Source organism: Rousettus aegyptiacus, unplaced genomic scaffold, assembly GCF_014176215.1.
Source record: "Rousettus aegyptiacus isolate mRouAeg1 unplaced genomic scaffold, mRouAeg1.p scaffold_m13_p_18, whole genome shotgun sequence".
NCBI lineage: Eukaryota > Metazoa > Chordata > Mammalia > Chiroptera > Pteropodidae > Rousettus > Rousettus aegyptiacus.
Window position 1 is genome coordinate 14,584,848 of NW_023416293.1, and position 14,942 is coordinate 14,599,789.

General features: G+C 68.7%; 1 protein-coding gene across 8 annotated transcripts in view; it reads left to right on the plus strand.

Moving 5' to 3' along the window:
- Window positions 1-14,942, plus strand: part of NAV1 (neuron navigator 1) — a 144,293-nt gene that overhangs the window by 26,749 nt on the left and 102,602 nt on the right. For all 8 annotated transcript variants that reach the window (XM_036235507.1, XM_036235508.1, XM_036235509.1 and 5 more), the window contains 2 exons: window positions 8,168-8,897; window positions 11,607-11,710. In XM_036235507.1, coding sequence (XP_036091400.1) covers window positions 8,209-8,897; window positions 11,607-11,710 — 793 coding nt within the window. In that variant the 5' untranslated portion in view covers window positions 8,168-8,208. Of the gene's footprint in view, window positions 1-8,167; window positions 8,898-11,606; window positions 11,711-14,942 lie in introns of those variants that run through there.

Consider the following 14,942-nt stretch of genomic DNA (forward strand, 5'->3'; position numbering starts at 1 on the left):
CCTGCGCCGGCCGTCTGAGGTCACCTGCGTCCTGCCCGGCAGCCTGGGCTCGGCCAGAGTGGGCACAGGCCTGGGGGGCCATCTGGGGAGCAGAGCGAGGGGCCAGGCGGCAGCCGCAGCTCTCCCAGGCTGAGGGGCGGGGCCGGGCCAGGCAGGTGGCACCTTGGCACTGGCTCGATTGCTTATTGTACGCCAGGAAACTTGACCTACTTGCCATCACCCGAGATCACATGGCCAGTGCCGTCTTGTCCGTGCAAGCACGTTGCCGGCGGGCCAGGGAGATCAGCACCCACGGCTTTAAGGCCGAAGGACCCCCCGGGCTGTGGGCAGGCCCTGGGCTGTGGGGGACACGGATGGAGAGTTCGGTGCCCCCGCTGGTGGACGGCCCTGATGCCCATTCAGAGCCGGGAGCCAGCCAGGCGGGCGCTGGGAGTCTCCGTCCCCTGCCAGGTCCAGGCCAAAGACTCCCGCGCCCTCCGCTTCCTGCCAACGCGCTGCCCACGCTGCCCACCCACCCCGAAGTGGCGCCACTGGCCGCCCACCCTGTCCTTCCCTGCCAAGGACCGGGCCCAGCTGAAAGGCCCCCAGCTGGCTTGCTGCAGCCCAAAGCCAGCGTCCACAGGCCCAGAGCCGGGGGCAGGGGTTCGGCCTCCAAACCCCTTCCACTGTGCCCGCCCCCCACCTCGGACCTCCCTTTGCCTGTCCCGAGAGGCTGGCAGAGATCAGAGGGAGGACGAGAAGGAGAAACACTCAGTAATGGCCACAGTGGTCCTGCCCTCGGCCTGGACCTGCCCACGAAGGACGCCTCGTCCTGGGTTTTGTGCGGAGGGGAGGCTGTGCAGGGGAAGGGACGGGGCCAGCAGCCCCCCCGGGCAGCACCGGTGCCCAGCGCTGCGGCTCCAGCTCGGCTGCTTCCTGCCGGAACAGGGCTGCCCCCTCGAGCTGCAGGCGGCCTGTGTCCACGCGCGCTGGACCGGAGTCGTGTGCGCGTAGTGGGGTGCAGGGAGAGCCTGCGAGCACCCACGGTGGACAGGGCGGGAGGACGCGGAGGGCATCCTCGTCTCCGGGCTGGACGGGAAATGGGCAGCCGGGGTCGGGGCGGCGGGCCGATGGCCGGAAGCAGGTGGGCGTGTGTGTCAGTGTGCGCACGGTGGGTGTGAGCCTGGGCGTGTGTGTCGGCCTGTGCACACGGTGGGTGTGAGCCTGGGCGTGTGTGTCGGCCTGTGCGCACGGTGGGTGTGAGCCTGGGCGTGCGTGTCGGCCTGTGCGCACGGTGGGTGTGAGCCTGGGCGTGTGTGTCAGTGTGCACACGGTGGGTGTGAGCCGGGGCGTGCGTGTCGGCCTGTGCGCACGGTGGATGTGAGCCTGGGAGTGTGTGTCAGTGTGCACGCGGCGGGTGCGAGCCTGGGCGTGTGTGTCGGCCTGTGCGCACGGTGGATGTGAGCCTGGGCGTGTGTGTCAGTGTGCACGCGGTGGGTGTGAGCCTGGGCGTGTGTGTCGGCGTGTGCGCACGGTGGGTGTGAGCCTGGGCGTGTGTGTCGGCCTGTGCGCACGGTGGGTGTGAGCCTGGGCGTGTGTGTCGGCCTGTGCGCACGGTGGGTGTGAGCCTGGGCGTGCGTGTCGGCCTGTGCGCACGGTGGGTGTGAGCCTGGGCGTGCGTGTCGGCCTGTGCGCACGGCGGGTGTGAGCCTGGGCGTGTGTGTCAGTGTGCACGCGGTGGGTGTGAGCCGGGGCGTGCGTGTCGGCCTGTGCGCACGGTGGATGTGAGCCTGGGAGTGTGTGTCAGTGTGCACGCGGCGGGTGCGAGCCTGGGCGTGTGTGTCGGCCTGTGCGCACGGTGGATGTGAGCCTGGGCGTGTGTGTCAGTGTGCACGCGGTGGGTGTGAGCCTGGGCGTGTGTGTCGGCCTGTGCGCACGGCGGGTGTGAGCCTGGGCGTGTGTGTCGGCGTGTGCGCGCGGTGGGTGTGAGCCTGGGCGTGTGTGTCGGCCTGTGCGCACGGTGGATGTGAGCCTGGGCGTGTGTGTCAGTGTGCACGCGGTGGGTGTGAGCCTGGGCGTGTGTGTCCGCCTGTGCGCACGGTGGGTGTGAGCCTGGGCGTGTGTGTCGGCCTGTGCGCACGGCGGGTGTGAGCCTGGGCGTGTGTGTCGGCCTGTGCGCACGGCGGGTGTGAGCCTGGGTGTGTGTGTCGGCGTGTGTGCGCGGCGGGTGTGAGCCTGGGCGTGTGTGTCCGCCTGTGCGCGCGGCGGGTGTGAGCCTGGGCGTGTGTGTCGGCGTGTGTGCGCGGTGGGTGTGAGCCTGGGCGTGTGTGTCCGCCTGTGCGAGCGGCGGGTGTGAGCCTGGGCGTGTGTGTCGGCCTGTGCGCGCGGCGGGTGTGAGCCTGGGCGTGTGTGTCAGTGTGCACACGGCGGGTGTGAGCCTGGGCGTGTGTGTCGGCCTGTGCACGCGGCGGGTGCGAGCCTGGGCGTGTGTGTCAGTGTGCACGCGGCGGGTGCGAGCCTGGGCGTGTGTGTCCGCCTGTGCGCACGGTGGGTGTGAGCCTGGGCGTGTGTGTCGGCCTGTGCGCACGGTGGGTGTGAGCCTGGGCGTGTGTGTCGGCCTGTGCGCGCGGTGGGTGTGAGCCTGGGCGTGTGTGTCGGCCTGTGCACGCGGCGGGTGCGAGCCTGGGCGTGTGTGTCAGTGTGCACGCGGCGGGTGCGAGCCTGGGCGTGTGTGTCGGCGTGTGTGCGCGGTGGGTGTGAGCCTGGGCGTGTGTGTCGGCCTGTGCGCACGGTGGGTGTGAGCCTGGGCGTGTGTGTCAGTGTGCGCGCGGTGGGTGTGAGCCTGGGCGTGTGTGTCGGCCTGTGCGCACGGTGGATGTGAGCCTGGGCGTGTGTGTCAGTGTGCACGCGGCGGGTGCGAGCCTGGGCGTGTGTGTCGGCGTGTGTGCGCGGTGGGTGTGAGCCTGGGCGTGTGTGTCGGCCTGTGCGCGCGGTGGGTGTGAGCCTGGGCGTGTGTGTCGGCCTGTGCGCGCGGTGGGTGTGAGCCTGGGCGTGTGTGTCGGTGTGTGCGCGGCGGGTGTGAGCCTGGGCGTGTGTGTCCGCCTGTGCGCGCGGCGGGTGTGAGCCTGGGCGTGTGTGTCGGTGTGTGCGCGGCGGGTGTGAGCCTGGGCGTGTGTGTCCGCCTGTGCGAGCGGCGGGTGTGAGCCTGGGCGTGTGTGTCGGCCTGTGCGCGCGGTGGGTGTGAGCCTGGGTGTGTGTGTCGGCGTGTGTGCGCGGCGGGTGTGAGCCTGGGCGTGTTGTGTCCGCCTGTGCGCGCGGCGGGTGTGGAGCCTGGGCGTGTGTGTCCGGTGTGTGCGCGGTGGGTGTGAGCCTGGGCGTGTGTGTCAGTGTGCACGCGGTGGGTGTGAGCCTGGGCGTGTGTGTCGGCCTGTGCGCACGGTGGATGTGAGCCTGGGCGTGTGTGTCAGTGTGCACGCGGCGGGTGCGAGCCTGGGCGTGTGTGTCGGCGTGTGCGCGCGGTGGGTGTGAGCCTGGGCGTGTGTGTCGGCCTGTGCGCGCGGTGGGTGTGAGCCTGGGCGTGTGTGTCGGTGTGTGCGCGGCGGGTGCGAGCCTTGGCGTGTGTGTCAGTGTGCACGCGGCGGGTGCGAGCCTGGGCGTGTGTGTCCGCCTGTGCGAGCGGTGGGTGTGAGCCTGGGCGTGTGTGTCAGTGTGCACACGGCGGGTGTGAGCCTGGGCGTGTGTGTCCGCCTGTGCGCGCGGCGGGTGTGAGCCTGGGCGTGTGTGTCGGCGTGTGTGCGCGGTGGGTGTGAGCCTGGGCGTGTGTGTCGGCCTGTGCGCGCGGTGGGTGTGAGCCTGGGCGTGTGTGTCGGCCTGTGCGCGCGGCGGGTGTGAGCCTGGGCTTGTGTGTCGGCGTGCACACGGTGGGTGCGACCCGTGGGGGTGGGTCCGTGAGTGTCGGCCTGCCTGTCTCTCTCCACGTGGCGTTTTTCTGGGGCGCAGCAGCTCCAGTCAGTCACCTCTTCGCTGTGACGTCAGAGGACACAGCTCTTCGTTCCCTGACATCGTTCATCCTCCGGGCACCAGACGGGGCCTCTAGCCGGAAGTGGGGCCCACGCGGGGTCTCCCCGGGGGGGGGGGGCTGGTCGGGCGTGGCGGGCGGGGAGAGAAGGCACACGGGGAAGCCTGTCTGCGGCCGGGAGCCACGTCCACGGCGTCTGTCCACGGCGTCTGTCCACGGTCCTGCCGCTGAACGCTCGCGCCTGCCCCGCCCCACGGGCCTCCCCACCCCCTCCGGCCCAGAGTCACGCCCACGGTGGAAGCCCGTCCAGCTCCGTTCGCCCCCCCGCCCCCGCCCCCCTTAACCTGGCTCTCCCGTCCGTGCTGAAAGAGGAACAGAGAAGTGTCGCTTCGAGGTGAAACACTCCGCTGGCAGCGTTCTCGTTACTGTGACGAGGGCGCGTGGCGGACGGCGTGCGTGGGACATTCCGGCTGAAGGGGAAGGGAGGCGGATGCTGAGCTCACGACCCGTTCGACTCGGCAGCAGCTAGCATTTCTCCCGTGGCTGCGCCGGGCCAGGCGCTGTCCCTGAGGGAGAGTCCTGTGCTGACCGGCTCGTCGTCGGAACAGCGCTGCCCGGAGGCGGTATTATTACTGTGTCATTATCTCTGTCCTCGTCTTGTAGGTGAGAAGCAGGCCGAGGAGGTTAAAGGACCTGCCTAGGACCACAGCAGTGCGAGCCGGGTTTGCACGGCGAGGCCGGGGGTGGGGGGGTCCTCAGCCCCCACATGCGCTGTGTCCGCACCTCGGTGCTGGAGGCCAGGGGCGCCATGCGCCTCACCGCATTCCCGCGAGGCCAGCCTTTTCCTCCCTGTTTCAAAGCGGGTAAACTAGGCCCCGGAGGAGGTGAATGATTCGCCCCAATTCACTTGACCCGTGATGGAATCCTGCGCCTCGCGCCCGCGAGTCCCACCTCCCCGACTTTTTAGTTTTTCTTTCTTTTTTTCTCTCTTCAGTTTTTTCAAAGGCACATCCAGCCTCTTGCTGCGGCAGTTGCCTTGCTTCGTTCTGACCTTTTGAAACGGCCCCTGGCGTCACGCACAAAACACAAGGCCACGCGGCCCCTTTAAGGCCACTGCAGGGGGAGCTGTCCCGTCAGCACCACCGCCAGCACCGCCGCCAGCACCGCCGCCACCCCGCCCCGCCCCGCCGCCTCGCGGCCTGCAAGGGCAGGGAGGGCGTGGAAAGCCTGGGCGGGGACCTGCAGCCGGGGCGGGGACCTGCAGCCGGGGCGTCCCCCAGACCTCGGAGGAGCCGCCCACTACAGTGTTCGCCTTTCCGCTCCCCGGGCCTGGCCCCGCATCCTTGAGGGAGCTGGTGCCTAAGCCCGCACCACCTCCTGAGTTAGAGTAAAATATTCATGGACCCGCAATACTTCCTGGCTCTGGGCTCGCAGAGCCCCAGCCAGTAGGCTCCGTTTGTCCCGATGGGGCCTGGAGCCAGAATGATTCACGGCTGAAAGGCTGGGAGGTTGGGGGCGGAGAGGAGTCGGGGGAGGCCTGGAGTCAGGCTGCGGGGCCAACAGCGGAGCGGGGCAGTCATGAGAGCAGGCCGGAGCCAGACTGTCTGGGTCCAGCCTCCGCTCTGCCACCGACCGGCTGTGTGATCACGAGCAAGTTCCGCAGCCTCTCTGTGCGTCGCTGCCTCCCGGGGAAGTTGGAGGGGTGATGACAGCAGCAACCCCTAGGGCCGTCGCGACTGGGCAGGGGACCGGCACCCGGAACGGCGCCGGAGGCCCCCGCAAAGGCAACTAAAAACAGAACAGAGACCCAGGGCGCAGAGGACGCGGCGGGCAGCTCGGCCGTGGAACCAGAGGGGAGCGTGGGGCAGGGCGCCCCGGTCACGAAGGCCGCAGTGGCCCCGCTCCGCGCTGGCCGCCCAGGTCAGCAGCCCAGGGCCCCACGGGAGCCTTTGAGCACGTCCATGCTCGGGCCTCTGGCCCCACTGGGCATTGTCAAGGGTGCAGGGACCCAACCACCCATGAGGTGGCCAGATAGAAGGGTGACAAAGTGAACCAACTGTCGCCTCTGCGGGGAGGGACTCCGACGGGTCCTGGGTCCAGGGTCCAGCTTCGTGTCCTCTTCTGGCCCTACAGACTCCCCGTTTCTCCACCCGACTGCACCTTCCCGATTGTTTCCCTGGGCATGGAGATTCTAGAGTTTACCCAGATTCTCACGGGGCAAGCTAGCATCAAGGAGGGGTGCCCTGCCTGGGTGGGGGACCGTGGCAGGCATAGGGTGACTCGGTCTGTGTCCTGATGGGTGGGCAGGGAGAGGCGGGAGACGGCCAGGAGCGGTGGGAGTCGGGCGGCCTCAGACATGGCCCTGCAGGTCTGGGTGACGGGCAGCGCTGTGGGGGTGCAGGCCAGCTGGTTGTGGCTCCCTGGACACACGTGGCTTCGCCGTCCTTCCTGCTGGGGGAGCTGGGCGGGGACGGGGGGGGGGCTTCAGGTCCTCCAGTGATGGTGTCAGGCCATAAAAGTGCGAATTACAGGGAAGGGCGGTCGTAGCGCCTCTCTTTCCTGAGGGTTAATCCATCTGTCAGCAGCACAGCCCCGGAAGCCCCGACCTCGTCCTCCCGAGCGGCCGTTTCGTGTGCCCATCAGGGCGCGAGGGCCCCACGGACTTCCTACGGCTTAGCCTGTAGCTGGTCCCGACCCCAGAGTCAGGTCAGGGAGGGCCGGCAGCTCTGTCCCTGTCGTGGGAGGGGCCGTCGCCCTGGTCCCGGGCGGACCGGCCACGCTCCGGTGGCCTGTTCTCTGTCCAGACATCCTTCGTCTCCACGTCCACGCAATGCCATGAGCCCCCCCAGGAGTCAGCTGGAACGTTTTCCTCGTGCACAAACATTCGCCCACGTCCCGTCCCTGGGGTACACCTTCGCGGCTGGCGTTGTCCCCACAGTGCTGTGTGGCAGCCTCGTGGCCCTGGACTACTAACCCTGCATGTCCCGATTTTCCCAAAGCTGCTAAATTTGATGACAACGAATGATGACACTCAGTGTGCGTCTCCTCGGCTTTCGCGAAGCTTTCCGTTCTTGTTATGTTTTCGCCAGGAGTGTTTACTTTGTGAATTTCTTGGTCAGGCCTTTCGCCCCGTTTTCTATGGGGCGTCTGCTCTTCACTGCCAGCTTGGGCGAGCGCTTTGTGTTTAAAGGTGTTAACTCTTGTCTCTCACACGGGGCACGAGTGTTTTTATAGTTAGGTGGCCTGCGCCTTTCGAAAGGGCAGTTTTGCCGTGCGGAGACGTTAATGTCTGTGCGCTCAGATCTGCCTGCGCTTCTCTTCGCGATGTCTGCCTCTGATGTGGTGTTTATAAAGGCCTCTCCCAGACCAAAATTATGCAAACATTCACACATGCGTTCTGCGGATTCTTTCATAGTTGCATTTTCTGCACTTAACTCTTTCTTCTGTCTGTAATTAATTGTTCCGCATCTTTGTAAACTGCTTCAAATTCCCTTTGAAATGAAAGTGATTAGCAGATCAATTCGTTCATTAATTAGCGTGGAGGGGAGGTGAAGTTGGTCGAGGAGGGGAGGAGAGGCCGAGGACGCAGGAGGGACCTGGGGTAATCACGGTCGGGAAGGGAAGGAGCTGAGTGCTGGGGGCAGGGGGCGCGCAGGGGGTCTCCTGGCCTCTGAAGGGGGGACGCACAGTCTCTGAGGTAGAGGGTAGCGGAGGTCGGCTTTCTAGGTCAGCCAGCAGGTCTGGAAGAGACGAGAAAGGAGGACTGTGAGCCAGGGGCCTAGATCTCCAGTGAGCGAGGGGTGGGGACAGTGGGGGGACCCAGGAGAGGTGGCATCAGCGGGGAGGGACTGTAGAGGGGAGCCTGGGGCACCAGGCGGTCAGCTTACCATGGACAGTCTGGACCTAGGGACCCAGGAGAGATCTGAGTGGGGGGACTGTCTGGCGGATGGACGGGAACGGAGGCAAGGGGCGTGAGCTACCCCCGTTCGTCCAGTGCGTCAAAGTCACAAAGCACAGCCGCCCATGTTTGCATGTGGCCATCACGGCGCCTCCGAGCAGGGCAGGGATTTGCCCAGGCGCCAGGCGCGAGGGCCCCCCGACCCGGCCACCCCGGTACGTGTGGACTGATGCTGGGGACAGTGCCTAACGGTCTCCTCTCTCTCTCCGCAGGACGGCCGTCCGCGCTGTCGGCCCTGCCGGCCCTGAATGGGATGGCCGACGTGGACCCCGCCAGCCGCCCCCACTGCGCCTCGTGCATCCCCATGCCTCGAGCCGCCTCCCAGCCCCGGATCCACACCCCGGGCGCCTCCCCCCAGCTGCGGCCGCGCCAGGCGGGCCTGGCCCCGAGCCCGCAGCGAGCAGCACCCCCGAGACTGGGCAAGGCCACAGGCCCTCCCCGAGGCCCCTCGCCGAAGGCCCCCCGGGCGAGGGCCCCCCCCAGGGCTTCTGGGGCGGCGAGGGAGTCTGCCGAGGGTGCCGACGGCCTCTGCAGCTCCCCGTGGAGCAGCCCCAGGGCCAGCCCCAAGGCGGCCCTGTCCAGCCCGGCCGGGCCCCGAAGAGGGGAGACTCAGAGCCCCCAGGGCAGGAAGGCAGCCCGGGAGGGGATCCCGGTCCTCCAGGCACGGGGCGGGAGCCCGTCGGGGCCGCTCTCCAGGCCTCGCGGGGACACCCAGGTGCCAGGGCTTCCTGAAGGAGCTGAGCCGCCCAGCTGCCCGGGAGACCAAAGAGACGAAGCCCACGGGAGGCCCGGGGCGCCCTGGCCTTCGGAGCCTGAGGTCAGGCCGGCCTGCAGCCCGCTGCAGAGCAGGCGCCCCGGCCTGGCCCTGGGGACCATCAGCTTCTCCTCTGCACATCAGCAGAGCCAGCCGGTCACAGCCACGGTGGCCCCCTTCCAGTACCGGTGAGCGGGTGAAGGGGCGCGGGGCCCCGGGCACGTCCAAAGGGGGGCCTCGGTGGCGAGCGGCTGGCCGGGACCCAGAATGTGGGAGAAGTCAGGCGGGGGAGCTGACGGGGTTGGGGACGCACGGGACCTGGGGCAAGCTGTGGTCCTCTCAGCCGTGGGGGCTCTGGAACGCACCGAGGCTCGTAAGAGGGGACCCCTAAAATGCCCACTTCTCCTGCTCTCTGGGACGTGACGAGACCACGTGTCAGGGTCCCGTGTGCTGCCACAGTAGTCGGTGCCCGGGGCCGAGGACAGGGACGTCCAAAGTCCTGTGTAGGGTATTCCCTTAGGGACGCTGCTTACGGGGACATCGGCACACGAAACGCATTTATGGAGAGACTGGCAGGTTGGTGAGGGATCCGCCGAAGGCGTCCTAAGAACGATGATGATAGGGACTGAGCCTTTCGCCTTGGGACCGGAGGCTCGGAGGGTCCAGGGCCCAGGGCTGTGTGACGTATCCGTGGCCCCGCGCCGCGTGGCGAATCCGGTTCACTGGGCGCAGCGCCCAGGTGCGGAGCTGGACTCTGGGTGGCGAGAAGCCCGCGCGGACGGGCCGGAGGCCCAGGTGCCCCGAGGCGGCGAGCGTCCGGTCACTGCGAGGGTGCTCGCTGACCCCGCGGACAGAGGAGGGCCTGACGCGGTGGCCCCTGCCCCCAAAGTGTCCCCCGACTGCCCGCCTTGCACACACGTGCCTGTCCCTAAGGAGCCACGGCCTCTGTCCCTCGTCGCCCGCTCGGCGTAGATGCTCGAGGGAGCGGAGAAGCAGGGCGGCCCGCCCCGCGGCCGGGCGTTTCCAGGAAGCCGCCCGGCGACCCTCCGCGGCCTGCCCCCACCTGCCCGCCTGCGTCCCGAGTTGGTGGTCTCGCCCCGCACGTCCCCTGCCGTGTTCAGAGTCTGACCTTTTCCGAGGAGGTCAGAACCTTCTCCCCGGATCCTTTCGCCGGGACCTACGCAGACGCTGAGGCGGACGGGGAAGGGTGTCACGCCGCCTCCGACGGCTTCTCTTACCCGCCGCCCGCAGGCCCCGGGGCAGGGGTGCAGGCAGAATCGTGGTTTGGGCGATTAGAGCCGAGGACGCCCCAGGGTGCAGGCAGGTGGGCAGGCGCCCAGCACACCCTGCAGGGTCTGGAGTTGCAGCCAGAGGCCAGGCCGGGCCGCCCTGCAGGCAGCCACGGGGGGGCCATCTGCTCCCTGGAAACCACGTCCTGCTTTCGTGGAAATCTGCTCCACGCCCCAGCCCCGGCCCGGCTTCAGCCGCTCCCGTCCTGTGTCCAGCCGGGTCACCCTGACCTGATTCTCCAGGGACCGTCCGCCACGGCCCAGTCACCTGTCAAGGGACCGGCTCAGGCCTTCCCAGTGAACTTGATGCCCTCTTGTTCTCTGGCCCAGCCACCCCCACTCCGGGCCCCAGGGTAGGTAAATGCCCCCAATCAGCTGGCTCTCCAGACCCTCTGGTCCCATGAGATCTCTGTCCTTGTCCCCCCAGCCCTTCCCCGACGTTCCTCTCGGCCCTCTGCTGCGGCCTTTGGCCGGACCTCGGTCGGGAGGCCCCAGTCGGTGGTGTCGGGGTTGTAGGGCTGTTGGTTTTCTTCCGTCTGGTTCAAGCTCTGGCCGAATTCCAACACAGACACCACGGTCCACGCAGGCCGGACGCTGAGGGGCAAGGCGCAGAGCCCGCTGCGGCCGACAGGCGAAGGCCTCCCCCGCCGCATCCCTGGGACCGGAGCCCCTGCTCCCCGGCCGGGCTCGGCCTGCGCCCCCCTTACACACACCCCGCATCAAGCGTCCCCCGGCACGTCTGCTCCTGCTCCTTCCCAGCGTCCCCCGTGGACCGTCGACCCCTGGGGGCCCCTCAGGTAGCGGTCTGCGCCCCACGTGGGGAGCGAGACCAGAGAGGCCAGCCGCGCAGTGCCTCACTAGCGGAGCTGAGCCCGCGGCCCGGGTCCCGGCCGTCGAGGTGTCGAGGACGTGGGAACTGGAGAGAAACTCAGGCGCCGGCGGACGTGCGGGGTCCGCTGGCCGGGCCCCTCCCGGGACCAGCAGCAACCGTCCCTCCTGCCTGCACGGCCTCCCCCCGCCTTGGGCCCAGCTGCCGGAAGCCCACGTGGCTGGAGACGGGGAGAGGCCAGGCGGGCCGGCTCCCCACGCTGGGTAACTGCCTGCAGCTGGGCGCCCGCAGCCCGCGAACCCCGCGGCGGCGCTCAGAGGCCGCCCCTTCCTGCTGCCGCACTGGCCCCGCAGGGCCTTGTCCTCGAGGAGCCCTGTGGCTGAGCCTGCCCCCGCTTGCTGACCGCACTGTCTGGGCCCCGAGAGGCCCCGGGGGCCTGCGTGTTCCTCAGGTCTCACGAGGGGCGGGTGACCTCGGCTCGGAGGGCCTCTGCCCTGGGCGTGTGCACGTGGCCGCGTCCACGCCCAGCCGGAGGGCAGCGGTCGGCCTGCGGCCTCCAGGGTGATGCCCATCCATGGGGCTGGGGTGACCGGCCGCAGCCGTCTGTGCCCTCGGGCTCCCCACCCTCCTCTGCCCGGGGCCTGAGCCTCCCGGGGTGTGCACGGGCACCCGCCCATCGGGGGCCCGGGTGCAGGGGTGCAGCACCGGCAGAGGAGAAGCATGCTCTCAGGAGCTTCCCCAGCCCGAGGCCATGAGTGACGCCCCTCTCTGTCCCGCAGGTTGCAGACAGACCAGGAGTCCGGCCCCCTCCCCCAGGGTGGCTGGGCTGCGGATGGCTCCTCCAGCCGCCCCGGCAGGACCGAGGACAGCTTCTCCGGTGTGGGTGAGTGCTCCGGGGAGGGCTTCCTGTGGGTGGGGCCCTGCCCGCCCGCGAGGCCAGGCCCCCTCTCCACCGCGAGGCCTCCGCTGCCGGCTGCACGCTGAGCTTCAGCTGTGCTTGACCCGACCCGGGCAGGTCTTCCAAACCCAGAGTACTTGGAGGTCAGGCTAGGACAGCGGCCAGCGGGTGCTGTTTGTTTGTCCAGGGCTCGGGCTGTGGGGGCTGCTGGGGCCGTGTCGGGAAGACGCAGCTGGGAGAGCAGCAGCCCAGAGCCAGGCTGCAAGCAAAGCTGGGATCGGCCAGGGAGGTGCCGGGCGCCAGGCCCCGGGCCAGAGCCAGCGGCTCCCCTGGCTCCCCTCCCGGACCGGCTTAACGGGCTTCTCCCCGCGGGGCACCTTCCCTGTGGCATGCTGCATCACGGTGTCTCACCTGAGGTGGGGGTGCTGTTAGCTGAGCCTCAGGGACCAGAACATGAGACTTCCCGAGAACAGCCACGTTCTCCAAGGGCAGGGGCCCTGCCTGTCCGCAGGGCGTCCCTGGGCCAGTCTGGCCCACACAGTAGGTGGGAGGGAGGGAGGGAGGCGGGGGGAAGGAGGGGAGGAAGGAAGGAAGGAGTGTGCCCTGCGTCAGGTCATAAGTGGGTCGGATTCTGGAGTCTTGGCGGAGCGCGGGGCGTGTGTTGACATTCTTGCGACACCGCAGAAATATCGAGAGGACAGCTGTGACCCACCCACATGGGAGCCCGGGAGGCTCCGCGCTGCAGGGGGCAGCTCTGCCTCCCAGACAAAGGGACATGTGTCCCAGGAAAGAGACAGACTTGCTTTTGGCAAACGCAAGGTTGTCGTAGCGTCAGCTCCGTGCCCTGCTCTGGTGGGCAGAGCCGGGTGCCGACCACAGCCCGTCCCAGAGGTCTCCGGGCACCGGCGGCCTGCCAGCCCTGCCCCCCTTGTCCTCCCCGGGGCGGGTGGTCACGTGTCCCTCTCGGCCTGGGACGGGGCCCTTCCAAACCGTCTCCAGGCCTGGTTGCCAGCAGGGACGTGGAGCTTCCGGGACGTGGAATCAGCAGCCACAGTCACTGTCCCCCACGAGCCCCGGGGCGAGGCCCGGGGGTGGAGACGGCCTGAAACCGTACACCGCCGCCGCCCACAATAAGCCCGCACGCGGGGGCCGGGGGCACGGCCGGGCACAAAAGGAAACCAAGTTTCACTGGCACCGAAAGGCCGTCGGAATTAGAATGTGGTAACCGGGAAACTATGCCTCTATTTTTACACGCACAGCGGAGTCCGTGTGACGGCTGCCGCGCTCGCACGCCGCGTGGCGAGCGCCAGGGACGGCCGCCGAGGCCGCGTCTGGGGTCTGCCCAGGCGCATTCGCGGGTCGCCGGGCTTGTTGGCTGGAGGAGCAGACTCGCCAGCCAGACGTGGGCGTGGGGGTCCCCCCGTGGGGCGCGGGCCGGGACCCGGGGGCGGCGGGCTTCCGCAGGTCCCCTGGGGACGGGCAGGGGGAAGGGCCACAGCACGGCCTCTGCTCTGGCACTGGCCGGCCGTCATGGGCTGGGGAGACGTGGGGTCTGCTTCATAGGGGAGCCCGTGCCCCTCTGAGCTTGAGAGAAAGAGAAAAGATAGGGAAGGCTCCTGTCTGGGCCGCGCTGCCCGCACCCCGAACTTCAGTCTGGGCATGACACAACTCGCTCATTCATTCGGTTGGTTGGTCAGTCAGTCAGTCGATCAACAAACCAGCAGTGGGCACCTGCCTCGTGCCAACACCATGTGAGACGCTGGGGCGAAAGGCGAAGGAGACTTTGACCTGCCTTCAAGGACTTACCGTGGGGGACCACCCAGTGCGCCGGCTCTAGAGCCCGTTGGCCCCCCAGAAAGCCCCCCAGCGACCGCCCCTGTCGGGGCTGACCCGGCTCGTCCCCGCGCCGGGGGAAGGGCACTCGGCGTGACTGACGGGCGGCGAGGTGCTGCGCGGACCACGCACGCCTGTCTCCCAGCTGCCGGTCGCGCCGTTTCCACATCGGCTCGCGGACGAGAGGGACCGTGAACCCACAACGTCCCCGGCCCCTGGCACAGCCCCCGATCAGGGTCGGTGACATAGAGCAAGGGGGCGGAGGCTGCGGCTGACCCCGGGGGGCTGCGCCTCCTCTGCCCTCTCCCCAGGGTGGTCCCTGAGGTCCGGGCCCTGGCGGGAGCAGGGGAGGCCCAAGGCACTTCTCAGCCCCACGCCGTGCTGCTGGAGGACGGGGGGCGGGGGGTGGGGGGTTGGGGGGCGCCTTTCGATGTCCCCGAGGTGTCCAGAGCCAGCTGCTCGCTCCGCTGGCCCACCCCCGGGTGCCGTCACCACAAAGCCGCGCACAGGCCGCCATCGGGTCTTAATTTGGGAAGCGGGGGGAGCCAGGGCTGACGTGTCGGAGTCCCACATCTGCGAGGAAGACGGGGCAAGGTCGCCCAAGGTCGACACAGATCCTGAATGCAGGGACTTGCCTCATCGCAGCACGTGGCTGGCTGCCGACCGGCAGGGCCTGCTCCCCGCCCGCCCCTCCCCCGAGGCCGGCATGAGGGGGGCCGTGGGTGTTGGCTTGTCTCCCCTCGGGGAGCGGACTCCATCTCGAAGCCACAGTTAGTTTTCTCGTGCCTTGTGGGTTTGGGGGCGGGCGTAGAGGCTCCGTTCTGAGCAAACCCGCAGACCGGCATGGCCCATGGGCAGGAGCAAGGGCTCCCGGGCAGTGGTGCGAGCTCGAGGCTCCTCTGGGAGCTTCCGGCCGAACCCCAGTGTCCCGGCTGCAGGTGACGTGGGGTCGAAGAATGCAGGAAGTCAAAGCTCAAATGAAACTCACGTGGCACCCAATGTGGCCTTGTTTTCCATGGGGGAGACGAGGCTCAGAAAGGGACAGTGACTCCCTCGCGATGGCACGATGGTCCCAGGACACCTGCTGTGTGCAGGGCGCCAGGCGCGGTGCACCCGTCCGGGCCCCTTAGCCACCTGCACGGCCCTGTGGGCGGCACCGGTCACAGATGAGCCAGGGGAGGCCGCGCGGCTCGCGTGTCCGGGGACACACGGCCGGGGCCGCGCCAGCAGCCGAATCCAGGCTCGTCGAAAGCCACCTTCCCCTCGGGCCCCGCCTGCTGCGGGCGCACCCCTGGTCGCCGCACCCCCTCCATGCTCAGCCCGGTCCCCTGGGCCTCGGCTAAGTGCGGGAAGGACGTGGGTCGGGGAGCCACAGCCCCGCCGA